This window comes from Cololabis saira, chromosome 9, assembly GCF_033807715.1.
Source record: "Cololabis saira isolate AMF1-May2022 chromosome 9, fColSai1.1, whole genome shotgun sequence".
NCBI lineage: Eukaryota > Metazoa > Chordata > Actinopteri > Beloniformes > Belonidae > Cololabis > Cololabis saira.
The window spans coordinates 39,032,265-39,049,738 of NC_084595.1; the positions used below are offsets into that span (position 1 = coordinate 39,032,265).

The 17,474-nt window shown below is 38.9% G+C and overlaps 1 protein-coding gene across 1 annotated transcript in view; it reads left to right on the plus strand.

The window, feature by feature from the left end:
- The window catches only part of tmem8b (transmembrane protein 8B), a 47,852-nt gene that overhangs the window by 16,302 nt on the left and 14,076 nt on the right, over positions 1-17,474 (plus strand). The window contains exons 6-11 of the mRNA XM_061730094.1: positions 1-304; positions 10,699-10,795; positions 10,936-11,059; positions 14,105-14,247; positions 15,258-15,436; positions 16,763-16,909. The exon at positions 1-304 is cut by the window's left edge and continues 79 nt beyond it. Coding sequence (XP_061586078.1) covers positions 1-304; positions 10,699-10,795; positions 10,936-11,059; positions 14,105-14,247; positions 15,258-15,436; positions 16,763-16,909 — 994 coding nt within the window. The remainder of the gene's footprint in view (positions 305-10,698; positions 10,796-10,935; positions 11,060-14,104; positions 14,248-15,257; positions 15,437-16,762; positions 16,910-17,474) is intronic.

Consider the following 17,474-nt stretch of genomic DNA (forward strand, 5'->3'; position numbering starts at 1 on the left):
CATGGGGTTTTCCTTGTCCGACACGCTCCTGATGGCGGCCCTGCCGGGCCTGACCCAGAACGCCAGTCACCTCCACACCTCGGAGGAGAGCATCATTTACCTCGCACCCACTGCGGACACCAACAAGTGTTGGCCCATCCGTCCAACCCTGCGCAACGAGCTGGACACCTTCTCCGTGCACTTCTACATCTTCTTCGGTCCAAATATATCAGTTCCACCGGACAGGGCTGCTGTGTTTGCCATCAACCTGATGCCTGTTCTGGACAGCGGAGGAGTGCTCAACATGGAGCTCAAGCTAAATGTGGTGAGTTTCACAGGACACACTGCCGCTCCAGGCAGAAAATCTTTGTTTCTTTGATACTTTGCATCTCAAGCATGTTATATATCATTATTATAATCCTGGACTGGCTGCAGGAGGAAAATAAAAAAAAAAACTGCTCCAACATATTGAACAGGGCTGAGTCTCTCTCCTCAACCTTCATGTGCTGCATAATTTTCTCTTACAAAAGAGACCAGACTGTAATCAGGAGATTAAATATGCAACAGTTAGCAAACGGAAAATCCCCAGCCAGCAAAGGTGAATAATTTTTCTCACGAAGTGTCTGGCTCAGCTGCTGTAGACGGTAAATATTAATGCACGTATGGCTGTAGACGTTCGCTGTGGGAACTGAAAGAGGTCACAATGAAACAGGCGCCAGCGCTCAGGCTTGTGACATATGTCGCAAATTAGAAGCAAACAAAATTGCGAAATTGATCAAATCAGGATTTGGTCGGCTTTTGTTGATCTATCTTTCAGACAGTGATGACATTATGAATGCACCTGCAGTGGTTCTGGAAGTCTGGAGGGAGCCAGAAAACTGCAGGTTGACAGCCTTTAAAACATTTCACTCCTAATAGAAATCAACCCGGCCGGCGCTGAAATGAGAAGAGGTGGATGCGGAATACGGATATCGGTGATTGTTTAGTTCAAAGGAATATCCTGACATTGAGAGAAATATTTCCGTCTTGCTCTCTTCTCTGGGAGTCAGACGGATATCAGTCTCAGCTCTGAAGATATCATTCAAGGACACTTCTTTTTAGGTTTAAGACCTACCGACTTCAAAGTCTTCCCTCAAGATTTAACAGACAATTTGATCAGTGATCTAATAGAGAAATCATAGTCGGGTTAGTCATAGACATATTAGCATCTTTGCGCGTTTACTGTAAGCGACAGCTGTGGAGAGGTTGAAATGCAGCTGCAGCCGATGCGCCGCTGCTCTCTGCCTCCACACGTTGTGATAAGCGAGGTTAAACACATCCTTCATCTCCACTGAACACAGAGAGATGAAATTGATAATCGATCTGCCAACCTAACCCCTGCTAAGAAAACAGAAAGTGCCATTTCTGAGAGATGTAACAGAGACACATAAATAATGGACCCGTAAGGAAGTAGAATTATTGTTTTTAATTAGTCAGTTTCACAGAGAGAGAGAGAGAGAAAGAAAGAGAGAGAGAGAGATAGAGAGAGATGGATGGATGCATTGATGGATGGATCGATGCATTGATAGATGAATGGATGCATTCATTGATGGATGCATTGATGGATGAATGGATGGATGGATGCATGCATTGATGGATGGATGGATGGATGCATGCATTGATGGATGGATGGATGGATGGATGGATGGATGGATGGATGGATGAATGAATGGATGGATGCATGCATTGATGGATGGATGGATGGATGGATGGATGGATGGATGGATGCATGGATGGATGGATGGATGGATGCATGCATTGATGGATGGATGGATGGATGGATGGATGGATGGATGAATGGATGGATGGATGGATGGATGGATGCATGCATTGATGGATGGATGAATGGGTGGATGGATGGATGGATGCATGCATGCATGCATTGATGAATGGATGGATGGATGGATGGATGCATGCATTGATGGATGGATGAATGGATGGATGGATGGATGGATGGATGGATGGATGGATGGATGAAATATTCTGCTGATACTGATTGCCGATAGGGTTTTTTTCTTTTTAAATTTCAGCTAGATTTTGTCAGCTGAAGAAAGAATAGAAATCAGAGAAATGTTCCCATGTGCTCCTGCAGCTTCAGCTATGTCAGTGTAGCCACAAGAGAGGGAGAGAGAGAAAGATCGTCCTGCGGTTTGAATGGCAGCCGTGATCTTTCCTCCGTCTAGTGTTTGCTGTGTCCATGTTTCTGTGCGTGTGCTTTAGTCTTGTTTGGAGAAAATCTCTGTCTTATAACCTTTATTTGACCAGGAATAACATGAAAGTAAAGAATTAAAAAAATAAAAATCAATACATGACATGGTAAATTATCTGCCTCTCAGCCACATAAAAACTCCTTTGGATCTTTTTGTTAAAGTATCAAAACACACCAACAATCCAACAATCACCGTGTGCAGAACAGAAACTGTGTATCCAAGGCCTTGCAAACATCAGCACGGTTCCTGTTTCCCCCTGTACAGCAAAGAGAAAATCCTTTTAAACTGTCGCTGGATAAACACCTCTTTCACTTTCTAGCTATGCTCTTATTGAACTATTCATTACTATTCGTAATTAACTTTAAAAATGGCACCTCTTCTAATACAGTAAGAAATGTTGCACACATTAGGAGAAATTTAATAACGTCCTTACTTGGGGTGCAGAAAATTTTAATCGTCACAAAAGCGACAGTAAGGAAATGGAGACCCTTAATTAACACGTAAGTGTGTGGTGACTTCTTCTTCTGCCTAATAGTCATTAAACTGCTTCAACACCAAGTCCCAAGGAAAAAGAAAACTTTATTGCTTAGTAATGTCCCTGAGTGAAATGACCTGGAAGTGTTGAAATGGCAGTCATGATGAGAAGTGGTCAAATTTTCCAAATGCTGAGGAAAAGTGCTTCAGTGCTTCTTTTATTATGTCCTTGAGCAATGGAAATATTGGATCATCCTAAGTGGAAAAAAAAGAGATGATTATGTCTCACATTTTCTAGCTGCCGAAACAGTCAAAGAGGTCCTCGATTATTTTTATCCAATTGCACTAACGACACGTAAATAAATAGGATGACAGGAGGGTGAGCGTGAGCAGAATAGCTGAGTAGCTCATGACGATATCGTTCTCTTTTTTAGCTTTTCTTTGCTTTCTTTTGGTTGCTAACTTTGCCAACTAAGTAGAATTTTAAATGATCTTTTGTTGCACTTGTATGATTTATATAAAATACCCTCCATTAAATGATGTGTTAAGATTAGACTAGACAGAGTACCTCATGTGCTTTTTACAGGACAGCTTTTGAACATCGCAGTAGGTGAAGTTTGGTCTGATTCCCAATGCAGTGCACATGTTTTCCAAGGTCTTTACAATCTGTCCATAACTTTGTGGCATTTGCCAGCACTCTCATGGAAATGTTGTTTTTCTTTTGACTATTTGTCCATCCCCCATGTGTGGAACAGCATCTATTTAAAGTGGAATATTTGCTTGTATATCATCCGGTGCAGGACTTGCAAAATAATACATCACCTCAAACACCGGCCATGGTGGTTTTGGCTTCTTTGTTTAGGATCCTGCCCCGTGAACCAAACTGGGATAAGCGGATGGATGGATGGATGGATGGATGGATGGATGGATGGATGGATGGATGCATCGATGGTTCAATGGATGGATGGATGGATGAATGGATGGATGCATCGATGGTTCGATGGATGGATGGATGGATGGATGGATGGATGGATGCATCGATGGTTCAATGGATGGATGGATGGATGGATGGATGGATGGATGGATGGATGCATCGATGGTTCAATGGATGGATGGATGGATGGATGGATGGATGGATGGATGGATGGATGCATCGATGGTTCAATGGATGGATGGATGGATGGATGGTTCAATGGATGGATGGATGAATTAATGAATGGATGGATGCATCGATGGTTCAATGGATGGATGGATGGATGGATGGATGGATGGATGGATGCATCGATGGTTCAATGGATGGATGGATGGATGGATGGATGGTTCAATGGATGGATGGATGAATTAATGAATGGATGGATGGATGGATGGATGGATGGATGGATGGATGGATGGTTCGATGGATGGATGGATGGATGGATGGATGGATGGATGGATGGTTCAATGGATGGATGGATGAATTAATGAATGGATGGATGGATGGATGGATGGATGGATGCATCGATGGTTCGATGGATGGATGGATGGATGGATGGATGGATGGTTCAATGGATGGATGGATGAATTAATGAATGGATGGATGGATGGATGGGTGAATGAATTAATTAATGAATGGATTGATGGATGCATCAACGGATGAATGGGTGGATGGATGGATGGATGGATGGAGGGATGGATGGGTGAATGAATGAATTAATTGATGGATAAATGGATGGGTGGATGGATGGATGGATGCAATGTTGAATTGATGGATGGATGGCTGGCTGGCTGGATGGATGTACTGATGGATTAACGGGTGGATGGATGGATGAATGGATGGATGTATGGATGCATTGATGGATGGAGGAATGGAGGGATGGATGGGTGAATGAATGAATGAATCGACGGATGAATGGGTGAATGAATGGATGGAGGGATGGATGCAATGTTGAATTGATGGCTGGATGGATAGATGGATGGATGGATGGATGGATGGATGCATTGATGGATGGATGGATGGATGGATGGATGGATGGATGGATGGATGTATTGATGGATGCATTGATGGATGCAATGATGGACGGGTGGATGGATGGATTAATGGATGGATTAATGGATGGATGGGTGGATATTCTGCTGCGTGGTATACTTTTTTAGTGATGATTTGAGCTTTTATTGCCGATAGGGTTTTTTTCTTTTTAAATATCAGCTAGATTTTGTCAGCTGAAGAAAAACTTGAAATCAGACAAATGTTCCCATGTTTTCCTGCAGCGCTTCAGCCATGTCAGTGTAGACACAAGAGCTGGTTGGTAGATTGTAACTCTGCATAAGTCACAGAGAGTTTATGTTACTTTGAAACTTGGTTGCTGTGACTGTTCTATAAGCAGCGCGATGTGCTCCTCGGAGACAGTGTCATGGTATATTATTCTATGGACAGATTCCTCCCCCTCTGTGGTGATCTGTCACTTGCTTGTCACGGGGAGAGTATTCAGTCAGCCGCTGCCAGTGGGGGACTCTGGCAGATTTGCAGGGCTTTGGGAGACAATAGCTCCAGCTCATTGTCTGCCTTGCGTCACTCTCCGTACCAGAGTTTGAAAGCAATGCATATGACTTTTATTCCACTGATACCTCAGGTGGTATTGTATGGATTTAATCACATTAGAACTGTCTTTCAGAGTTCCCCCTAGAGAGAGCCTGTGCAGAAAAATACATTGTAAGTATTGCATTTTAGGCAGGATTGCTCTATGCCTTTGAATGAATTTTTGTGTTTGTACTCATATTTTTTTCATTATTTCATACATATGTAATACCCTTTTACACATAATAATAAGTATACTAGAAAAACATATTAATATGTGTAATTTAATTATTTATCTGTTTTTTTTCATACACTACCATCTTTCACATAAAACTACTGTGCTGCATCTTTATTTATTGCATCAGTCTACAAACATTTGTCCACTATGATGGGGTTGTTGGAGTGTTGTAAATGTATTAGAATTATACGACTGCAATATGTCATAGCGTTAGTATCTAAAACCTTAAGTGAGTAGGTTTAAAGTCTTTATGGATATGATTGCACAAGCTTGGCTCACCTCTCTTTTGGAGGTTTCTTTCGTTCTTCTTGGCAACAACATTCCAGCTGAACCATGTTGATGTGGAGCATCAGTACACAGCTGTTTTTAGCTCTCCTCAGAGACACTGGGAGTTTCATGTCCTGACTTGTGCTCTCCAGGACGTTTCCTAAGGTTACCCCCGTGTTTTCTTGGCAGGAAGCGATTGTTGTTTTGTCAAAAACAGGTAAACCTTCACCCCATTCCAGCGAAACTTGAGACTTTCACTGCATCCATGTTTTTAATCCTTTTTAGTCCGATACCCTTCTCGGTAAAAAAAAAAACATGCAGAAAGATGCTATCACCGTGTTTTACTATAGTAGGCATTTATGCAATGATTTCCATGCATGCTATAAGGAGTTGTGGCTACGTAGCCCAGTCTTTATTTCGGCAGCCTTAGAGGGAATGGCTTTTGTCTTTCCGCTCTGCTATAAAAGGTGTGACATTTGGATCACTGCACTGAAAAGAACCCAGGCTTTCAGTCAAGGTGACGTTAGCTTCTTACGTAAATAGTGTTATTTATGTGCAAAATGAGTCTTCACCCACATCAGAGTTATTCATGGAGATCAACAGGCTTTTGTCTGTGGACTGATACAGTACTTACAAGGTTATGAACCACTAAAATTTCATTCAATAATATTATGAGGGAGCATAACCATAAGCTTCTACTGCTATGAAGATGATGTGCAGCTCTACTGATAACTGAGGTCAGAAGAAACCCATCAGTTACTACATTCAGATAAAACTGAGATTGTTCGTCTTTGGACGTGGATAACCAAGGAGCGTAATAGACCCAAACATTTTTAGGAAAACTCCCAGCTGGACCAGAAATGATGCAGAGAGAATCCTTTATATGCCACTGCACTTTTTATTCTATCCATATAATTATTTTTTATAGTACTGCACTTTTTATTTTTATTTTTGTTTTTACCTTTTACTTATATTTTTTATCTTTATTTTTATTTTTTTTTAATCTTCTTATCTTTATATGGGTGTTTGACTTTTGGAGTGTTTGATTTGTAAATTACAGTGCTGTGCGTGTGAGATGGATCTGAATCTGATAATAATTAGCTGCATATTTCTCCAATTTAATCGATTTATGACCAGGCTGTATTTTATCTTAAATATTTCATAATTCCATATATATATATATATATATATATATATATATATATATATATATATATATATATATATATATGAACTATAAGCGATTTATGACCAGGCTGTATTTTATCTTAAATATTTCATAATTCCATATATATATATATATATATATATATATATATATATATATATATATATATATATATATATATATATATATATATATATATATATATATGAACTATAAGTAGGAGTTATCTGGTTTAAATAGCAGTTAAAAGAGAGATTTATTGTTTGTTTCTGTCGTTCAAGTGTAATCTGCCTCTCTGTGTATATTCAGGTCAGAAGATCGATCAGAGTGAAGATTTGAAACGATCTGCTGGTTTCCTTTTTTATGAACTGTTATCACATGATTACAATCACAATTGTACTGAATTAGATGGAATTTATTCAGCTGAGTTTTGAAGGAATTGGATTGTATCCTAAGTTTACTTCCTTACTTTTTGACATTATATATCTGAAATGAGCTGATGTTAATGAAATGGGTTGGAAGTGAATGGACTGTTTAACCCTGATGCATTGGGTGGAAGTCTGTGTCTTCTGTTTTGCCTCTATGTGTTGGTGGTCCCAGACTTAATCTTTTATACACAGATGAGGAACTATTGTGCTTCTGGACACTTTCAGTTCTTTGGAAATGTTCCTGAATCCACCGCTAGCAGTCTGAGACAATCCTGTTTTCCAGGTTTTTGACAGTTCTCTTGATCTAACGGCGAGGTTTCTCTTCACCATCACATGTGACGCTTTACACAGACAGCTGTCAAATGAATGCATTTATGCACAGGTGACTTCAGTCAAAGGCTGCTGACAGAAGTGTGATAAATCAGAGCGAAAGTGCAAGTGTCAAACCATACCAAGTGAAGGGGATATGGAGAATAATGGGGGAAAAAATAGTGCTCTGTTTTAAAGATAAGCTTGAGAAAATGTGGAAAACCTCAAAGAGTCTTTTTGTGGGCACATTGTATCTAGATTTATTTATTTTTTTACCTTTATTTTCAATGACAGTCAAGAGTCTGTGGTGCAGTTGTGTAACATTAGCTCTGTTCCGAGAGGAGAGCTGAGAAAAAGAAATATTTGACAGAGAAAGACTGAAAAAAAAACAATTTCATTGATAAATATATAACTTTTGAAACATATAGTAATAATAATAAATAAATAATAATCACAAAAGTAAAAATAACAATAATTAAAAAAAAAGATTTATTAGTCGGTTATAATCCACAATATAAAATGTGAATAATAAATCAACAATCACAAAAATGTTGCAATGTGCTTTTCACACATGAGCAGTTAATGAAAACACAGCATTAAAATTCTGGTTATTTATTTATAATGGTGCTTAAAGCAGAACGTGAAATGAAAATGAATGAAAAACAAATCAGTTTCCCTACAACCGAGATATTTTCAGAGGTCTTTAATATGCTTTTAAAAGTGCGATGTCCTTAAGATCCTGAGTGAGATACATAGAAGACGGATGAAGCCTTTAATGTTATCAGTACAAATCTTGATTTAAGCTCCATACAGCCGGTAGAAGCAAAACAATTTCCTGGTTTCTACAGCACACGAGGAGTTCGGATGACAAATTCACAAGAGCTCAAACACATATACATCACAAAACAATTATCTGTATCTTCAGAAAATCTCGCTTCCTTAATTTCCCGTATTTCCTGGTGAACCAGGATGTTTACAGCAAGTTTTTAAAAAAGGCATTATTTGTCAAAGTGTTCGCCCCAACAAATGACCCCCTATCAAGATGGCAGGGGCGGAACGATACATCAACTGTGAGAAATACTCCGACCCTGAAAGCTGTTCCAAACATAACTCTGTCGGTGAGGTGCAGCGGAGCGCGAGCTTCAATGCAGATTCTTCAGAATTGAAAATACTTCAGCAATTTTCACAGTTTTTTAGCTCCCTTGTTGTCAATGGCATGTGAGGTGAGTGTCTAAAGTGGTATAATTCTCAATGAGTTGTGTGGTTCCATGTCAGCCAAATAGAAAATGTTTAACCTTCTAACATGGAGTTAAGTGAACAATTGCTTAGTCTATGCACAAGAATTTGTACGAAACCAGCAGATAAAATGTTTGACGTCCAAAGCGTTACCTTTCGGAAGCAATAACGATTATAACTGTATTAAAAAGTGATACAAGATGCCAAAAAAAGGTAATACGTGTAGGCATGTTGCGAAAAACAGCAGGGGACTTCTCACTTGTCAGGCTGGAAATGAATTCAAATGGAAATGTCACGATAAAATTATATTCTCAGTCGAGATGAGACGACATCATATTCTTACAAGTGAAGTTAATTTTCTTCATGTCCTTCAGGTACGTGTGCAGATCCGCCTCATAGATGTTTAGATAAAGGTACACCACAGTTTAATGAAAGGTTTGAGCAGCCATGAGTGCTATCCTCAGCATATCTGGATAGTCTGATAAAAATGTTCACAGCAGATGTTTATTTATAGAATATTTAACAGAAAACTTCAGACTTCATTGCTGCATATCAGGGCAAACTAGTTTGCACATTGGTTTTCTCTGAAGACCATGGAAACGTCAAAAGAGCACCAAAGTCATTCAAATTACCCCTTCTTAAATTTCAGTATAAAGCCTTAAAAAAAGTTAAGCGGATATTTTAGTCTTCCTTGACTGGAAGAAAAACTCAGTTTTCACTCCGGTCTTTCATCTACAGATATGACTCTTTCCCCGTCTGTTTTACTAATACAGACTCCTTCAGTATTCAAGACTTGAATCTTTCTTGCTGAAAACTTCATCTTCAAGCTGTCAGAGAGAGTTGGGATGAAAGACAGGAAGGAAGAGGGTGGAACCATCCCAAACTGCCAGTGGGTGTGATTTAGTCTTACTACCAAGGGAGTACAGGCCAGATGGTTAGTTTCGAAAGTCTCTGCACCTGGCAGAGCGTTTGTAAGTCACTGCATTAATCAACAACTCTGCAAACTCCCAGCATATACATTATCCTCATTTTGTGCTATGGGGGCAACCGAAATCTTATCTACTCCAGGAATAATTGCCAAAAGTTATCTCCATCATCAAGTGTATTCCTCTCAGGACCCAAAGCAATTGAGTTTGATGTGCTGCATCTTGTTCTATAAAGTTTTCACCTGACACAGAGTGACTTTTACTGATTTTGATGGCCCTTTATAGTTTAGATACCTGATTTATTTTTCGCTTATTTGCGCTGCTGTGGGTCTATTATTCTCACTGAAACGCAGGAACACTGCAATTCAATGACGGCAAATGTTGAGTCACGTTGAGTCATCTGAGGAGCTTGAGCGTGCACTTGTGCTGTACGAACATTTCTGCTTTCATTTTTTTCTCACTGCTGTTTGTTCTCCTGTTGTCCCTTTGTTGATAAAAGCAAAGCCGTTCACAGTGGCCCCCGTCCACCTCTCTGCAAAAATTAGCCACTTGGTATTCACATACGTACCTCCCAATCCCCGAAAAGTCCCTATGGATTTTTTTGTGTTTTTTAATGCATGAGCATGCTTATTCATAATTGATGCTTAAAGGAGATAAACTGCCAGCATCTTCATTTAAGAACCTCTGGCAGACAGAGGGAGATCGGTCTCACTTGGTTGGTCACTTTTTAAGTTTAGCAGCTCATTGTTACTGAGAAAAAGAAGCCTGAGGTTACCATGAGCAGTGTTTGCTCCCCGTCACGATAAAAAAGCAGCAGATGTTTAGTGATTTTACGGCTGATTGACGTTTGCTTGTGTTTCTTCCTTGCAGTCTGCGCTGAAAGGAGCTAATGTCACGGTCTTTGGCTGCCTGAACCATGGGATGCCTCTTTTCTTGCGAGAAAACTCATCACTTAAATGTGAATCAGGTAAGTAAAATTTACATTTGATAGAATAGCTCTATTTCTTAAACTCTAACCCCTAATGAATTGGCTTATAAATGCCTTTTCTCTGTAAGTATAACAGTTTTATTTATTTTTTTGTTAATTTCTTGTATGTTTTTTTTCAGAGTCTGCGGCTGGGTTTTTCCTCTCTGTGAACGTATCTTCCAACATCACCAAGCTGAGAATTCCCTACCCACAAACGGGCACTTGGTACCTGAGTCTACGCTCGCTCTGTGCCACTCCACATGGGTGAGACGGCCAATACAGCCTCACTGGAGCATTTAATTCAGCCACATTAAGAAGGAATCCCATAGAAACCATTAAAACTAAGTTTTTATGTCTTTATAGTGGAAGTTTGACAGCACTGTAAAAATGTATATGCTCTCTTAACCTTATGTAGAAGATCAATACCATTTATTTCCCTGTATGCTAAGTATGAAGCCCCTGCCAACTACCTGAGCTTAGCAAATAAAAAAAAAAGACTGGAAAAGTAGGAGCATGCTGCTTCGTCAGAAGATAATCCTTCTAAAAACACGAGAGGGGTGTCTATCTTCTAATCCAACTCTTGGCAAAGAAGCGCATAAGGATATTTCCAAAGATATCAAACTATGCCTTTAAAGCGGGAGCGAGGGTGTAAATTGTGATCTCTGCCGCGCTCCACCAAGAAACTTTCAGAAATGCAATTTAACAGCAGAACCTTCCTGAAATGAGCTGGTTGCCTGTTGGTCATACATTTTTGACAGCTTCATAATCAGTTCTTAGGCTTGGCCTGGACACCTCGCAACAACTTCTGGGAGTCAATATTTGCCATCAGCTACAGGAGGAAATTGCAAAATAGGTTGTTAGGTTGTTGTTCAAATAATAATACAACTCTGTTGATGTTATTTAATTATTTACCACACGACTGAGGAAAAAAAATCTGTCTCCGCCTGTAGACTGCTCTGACACTATTATCATCTATCTATCTATCTATCTATCTATCTATCTATCTATCTATCTATCTATCTATCTATCTATCTATCTATCTATCTATCTATCTATCTATCTATCTATCTATCTATCTATCTATCTATCTATCTATCTATCTATCTATCTATCTATCTATCTATCTATCTATCTATCTATCTATCTATCTATCTATCTATCTATCTATCTATCTATCTATCTATCTATCTATCTATCTATCTATCTATCTATCTATCTATCTATCTATCTATCTATCTATCTATCTATCTATCTATCTATCTAAATATGTCTACATGATGTTGCTCTCTGTTTTCTTTTGTTGCTTTTTTTTTAGGAATTACAGCCATTCCTTTGCAAAATACAAAAATTTTAAGTGGCTCCAAATTATTTTTCAAAGTGAAATTATAATAATTATAACCATCGTCCTTAATACCTTGATGAAAATCCATTACACTCAATGTCTATATAGAGTTTGGGTACCATGAACATCACTGCATTTTGAGTTGAAATAGTCATTTCTTTTTCCCCCCCAGTAACATTGTTCTGTGTTTATAGAAGTAGATTTATTTATTTATTTTCAATAAGCAGACCAAACGGGGCAAGCATTTTTCTGTTTTTTCTAAAGGACACGGCTCTTATCGCTTGTGGATGAGATAATATCTTGTAAAACTAATGTTCTCTCAACCCTCATGCACTCCAGAGATAAACTGAATAAGTCAACACTTTTTTCATCCAAGGGTTGTTTCAAGTCACAGTGAGGAATGTGGGTGTCAGAGTCGGAAAGGAATATTACCATTAAGTCACCCACTGCTACGGTTGTCATGAGTTGATAAGTCTTAGCCATACAGCAGATTGAGCTGCAGAACCGTTAATGGCATTAAAATGTGAACAGAATGAAGTGAAGCAGATTTTTGACTTTTTAAATTACCCCCGGCCCCTTCCTGGTCATCCAGTTGAATTTGAATAACACATAACAGATGGTGTGGGACACGTGCACGTCCTCGCACCACAGCTTAGGTATGAAAACGGTGACAGTATTCACATTACTATGTGTCACATTTCACACTTTTTAAACATGCTAACTCAGTCCAGCTTTTCTTTAGTAAAAAAGCTGTTAGTGTGGGTGACAGGTGCTCTTCAACACTAAAATCATGACTATTATATCAAACACAAATAGAAAAGCCAGCAGCTGTATCATTTAAAAAAAGACGGAAAGAGATATATGAAAGGAGAAAGGAAGAGATAAGATATGCTATCTTCTAAAATTGTATTTCTTTGCAATTCTTTTACTATATCTCATATTGTGTCAAGAGATAACTTAGATTCATGGTTAGATTGGTTGGATGGTTAGATTAATGTCCTGTTCTTAGCTTGAGGGTCATAATTTGCAGCAACTTTTGTCACATTGTGAATCATTTTGTGTGTCAATGGAGCAAATGTTGCTCTCTGATTATAAGATGACCAATATTAAAAATATCCACTCATTTTAGTTAAGTGAAATGTGAAATTAAGGTTAAACTATTGTCATTCATGTTATCTTGGTGTCCTGTATTCCAAGGACTCTAAATGTAAAAAGTCCTTTTTAGATTTCCTCTCTGAAGTTGGAGACTCACAAGCCTTATGACTAAACTAAAATTCAGATCTTCAGCATAAGAAACACAATAACTTAAGATGTGAAGCATAAAGACTGCAATTAAAGCTGTTGGTAGCAATAACTGTAGCAAGACAAAATATATATATATTTCTTATATTAAAACAGCAGTTCATATTTCATTTGAACAAATGTTCTTTTTATTTTCTCCGGAAATAACTAAAAAAAAAAAAAAAAAAACTACTATGAGCAAAACCCACACCAAGTACAATGAACATCATTACAGAGGCGAATAAAAGGCTGAAGGAAATAGCAGGGGAAGAGAAAACAAGAGAGCAACTGAGCAAGAGCCCAAACACAAAGCTTAGACGGTGTTGTAAAAGCGACTTAACCCCCCCAACTACAGGGGAATTGTGGGACCCGCTAAGTAAGACTGGCAAAAGTTCCTTTGTGCCTCTTTAAAATATCAAGTGATGCAGCCCTGGTCCAGTCCTGGTGCAGGCATAGCCCTGCAGGTTTGTGGCTGAACTCTAAAAGTCAAACAGAAATATCCATACTATTAATTTATAGTTCTCAAAACGTAAATGAGTATAATTATGCTGATTCTAGAATTGCAATATGTGAAATGAGCACAAAGGTCAAGCCGTTAATCAGCGTTATTGATATTAAATAACACGTTATCATCTGAAGTTTCAAGGTCCTGACATCTCACGCTATTTTTCTTTACCTTTTTCCAGATTCAAGGCGTGCACCAACGTGACAGCTGAGGTGTACATGCGCTCGTACCTCACCCCGTGCATCAATGACTGCGGGACATATGGACAATGCAAGCTTCTGCGCACCAACAACTACCTTTATGCTGCGTGTGAATGCAAAGCAGGTAGCTACTTATGCAGAGGATCTGTTGCAGCGCTTCGCCTTGTCAGTGTATTTGTCGGGCTCGGGGCTGATTTTCAGCAGTCAAAAGATTTTTTTCTGCATGTGAGATGATAAGATGAAACTTTCTGTGAGGAAATGGGGTCATCACCACTGCAATGAATTTCTAATCTGTTGGAAAATACATCATGCAGTGTGACAAGAAAATGGAAGAGAGCCAGGTGAGGTGGCACAAGTCATCTTCCTGAAGTGAAGCGAGAATACTGCAATTAAGCCGTACATGCCACCGTCCGATGTGGCCTTCCGTTAATCTTCTAATATAAGCTTTCTCGATACGACAATAACGTACTTTTTTAATTATGAAGAGCTTTTCATACAAAGATAAGCTTATGAGAATAAACAAAAGACATCGACTAAAGGGTTTCTTTTATTCTACCTTTCATCTCTTTTTATGAAAAGCCTATTTCTAAGCAGTTAAATTCATTGTCATACTTCACGTGTGCGTCCTGGCAGGCACTGTGCATCCAGCACTCGCCCTTGGCCCATCTCACGCTGCAAAACCTCTGCTCAACAGAGCTCACGAATATTTAATCCATACTGTCTTATCTAATCCACCAAGTGATAAGCATCCAATGTGGCAAAGCGGGGTTGTGCGGTAACAGAAGGGAGTTGATTCCAGGGTGCTCTGATGTGCTGGATAAACAACTTCACACGTATCTGTTTTTCATTTTATGTTGCTTTTTTTTTTTTTGTTTCTGTACAGAGAGTTGGCTGTTCTTAACAAAAAATGAAAAGGCTGAAGATGCACTTATTTTATCAAGACATAAATATTTCATACTTTGTAGTCAAAGAAGAAGGTTGTGTAATAAAAAGTTTCCTTTTCCTCCATCAACACAAATATTCAGGACTTTCTCCATGAATTTAGAGTTTAAGACATGTATGTTTTTCTTAAAGCCTCTTCCAGGTTTAATCTTCCTTACATCAGTGCTGAGAGTGTGTTTGTGTGCACGTTAGGCTGGAACGGTTGGGGATGCACCGACAACTCGGAGGCCTACTCCTACAGTTTCCAGCTGCTCTCCACCCTCCTGCTCTGTCTCAGCAACCTCATGTTCGTTCCGCCGGTTGCCATCGCCATTCGGAGCCACTACCTGCTGGAGGCGTCCGTGTACATCTTCACCATGTTCTTCTCCACGGTGAGTGACCTCAAAATGATCGAACCGGTGACCTAAAGAATATAAGTTGAATGAAATAATAATGGGGTTCTTTAAAACTTGAATAAAGAAGCCATTTTTATGCTGATTATGCTTATTTTCATGCACCTAATTTTAAACTCTGATACTTCTAGAGTAGCTTTGCACCAACTATGCAAAACCGGTGATTACTGCAGAACATCCAAGATTGAAAATCATGAGGCGAAGCTCTTCCAGAAAACAAGCCGATTTGCCTTAAGGGCTTTTCTGATGACTTGGATTCTTGGAGGCTGTCAATCTGCAGACCTAATAGCTCATGAATACATTTAAATCCTGCTGCTGGTCAGATGGACATGTTTACAGCATATCGACAGATTATTAGAGTGATGTTTTTAACATTCCTGTAAATAACCTCACACTGAAATATGTAACAGGGTAGCAACGATGGAAGACCAGAACCAGACCGCAACTGAGCAAGAGCCTAAAGAATTATAGAACTAAGACCGTGCCATAAAAAACAACTGTGATAGCAAAGATTACAGCTGCACATCTGTTTGGAGAGTACTATGCTCATTACTTGCTTTTGTGCAACATTACTGTTTATGTGAAATGTAAAAAAAAAAAAACAACCCAGAAAAACAAATATATTTGCTGCATTGTTGCTCTGGAAAAAAATTAAGTTTCTTAAGAAACATCTTGGAAACAAAAGCAGAAGTCTTAGAAAGACACACTAGCAGATCCAGCAGGAGGGAAAACACACTCACTCCTGCAGTGAAGTCGTAAATTTAACTTTTAAAATGACTGCTGAAGCACTTGTTCTTGTGGACATGTGCCGCATAGAAAATATGACCACACAAGGAAATGTTGCCCTCTTTAATGTCACAGACAGCCGAGGTATGAGCAAAGAACAGTCTACAGGAGGAGCCCTGAAAACCAAGTGAATTCTGCATATTTTTGAGCCTCTGGCCACATTGAAGAAGATAGATCATCAAAACAACAAGCTACATGAGTTAGTAGAACACTTTAAGTGCTTGTCAGGACATGTGGTGGTGTCGTTGGATCCATTCATTCTCAGTCAAGTCTTTAATTTGATTCAGGGCAGTGAATGTTAAAAGGGCAGAAACAGTTATGTATCAGCTTTATGATTTTGCTTTCACGTGAGCATGTGGACATTTTTTTCACCCACTTAAATGGTCAAGCTGCCGTTATTCAACGGTCCTCTTGTTAAGCAGCGGTGTGCTTGTGAGCTGCAGGGCTGATTTTGCCTACAAATGATTTTTACTGACAGATGTTAAATGTTATCGTTCCTTTCTCCCTGTGTTACTGCAGTTTTACCACGCGTGTGACCAGCCGGGTATTGTGGTCTTTTGCATCATGGAGTACGACGTCTTGCAGTTCTGTGACTTCCTCGGTTCGCTCATGTCCGTGTGGGTCACTGTCATCGCTATGGCTCGTCTGAAGTCCATCATCAAACAGGTCTGTTCCTCCTGGCATTCTAGATCACAACTGATAATGAAATCATGTGAAATCTACACGTAAAGCACAGGGAAAGGTTAAATTACTCAAATATACATTTTGGTATGAAAGCTTCCATTTTAGCCTGACCATATCCTGATTTTAAGTTGGTATTTGTATCAAGTGAAACTGCTTGAAGGTCAAAAATGAGTGTTCAGCTCCAACTAGCACTAATTCAGTTTAGTTTAATTCAGTTCACTTCAGTTTAGTTTAGTTTTATTTGATTCGGTTCTGACATATAAAGCACCATTTCACAATAAATCTCATTTCAGGGCACTTAAATACAAATATTCTGCACAAATCAGTTTAACGCAGTGCAATTCAGTTACATTATAACCAACTATTCCAGTTAAATCTAATTTGTTCTCATTAAGTTTTTCTTAGCCTTAAAAAAAATCCTACTTTATAGTTTCCCTTTGACAAGGTTGATTTTAAAAATCAAAATGCTGATGAATACTGCTGCTTTAGAAATGCAAATGGAAACAATTTTTCTTATAATGTCGTGATATTGGAAGCCACACAAGTC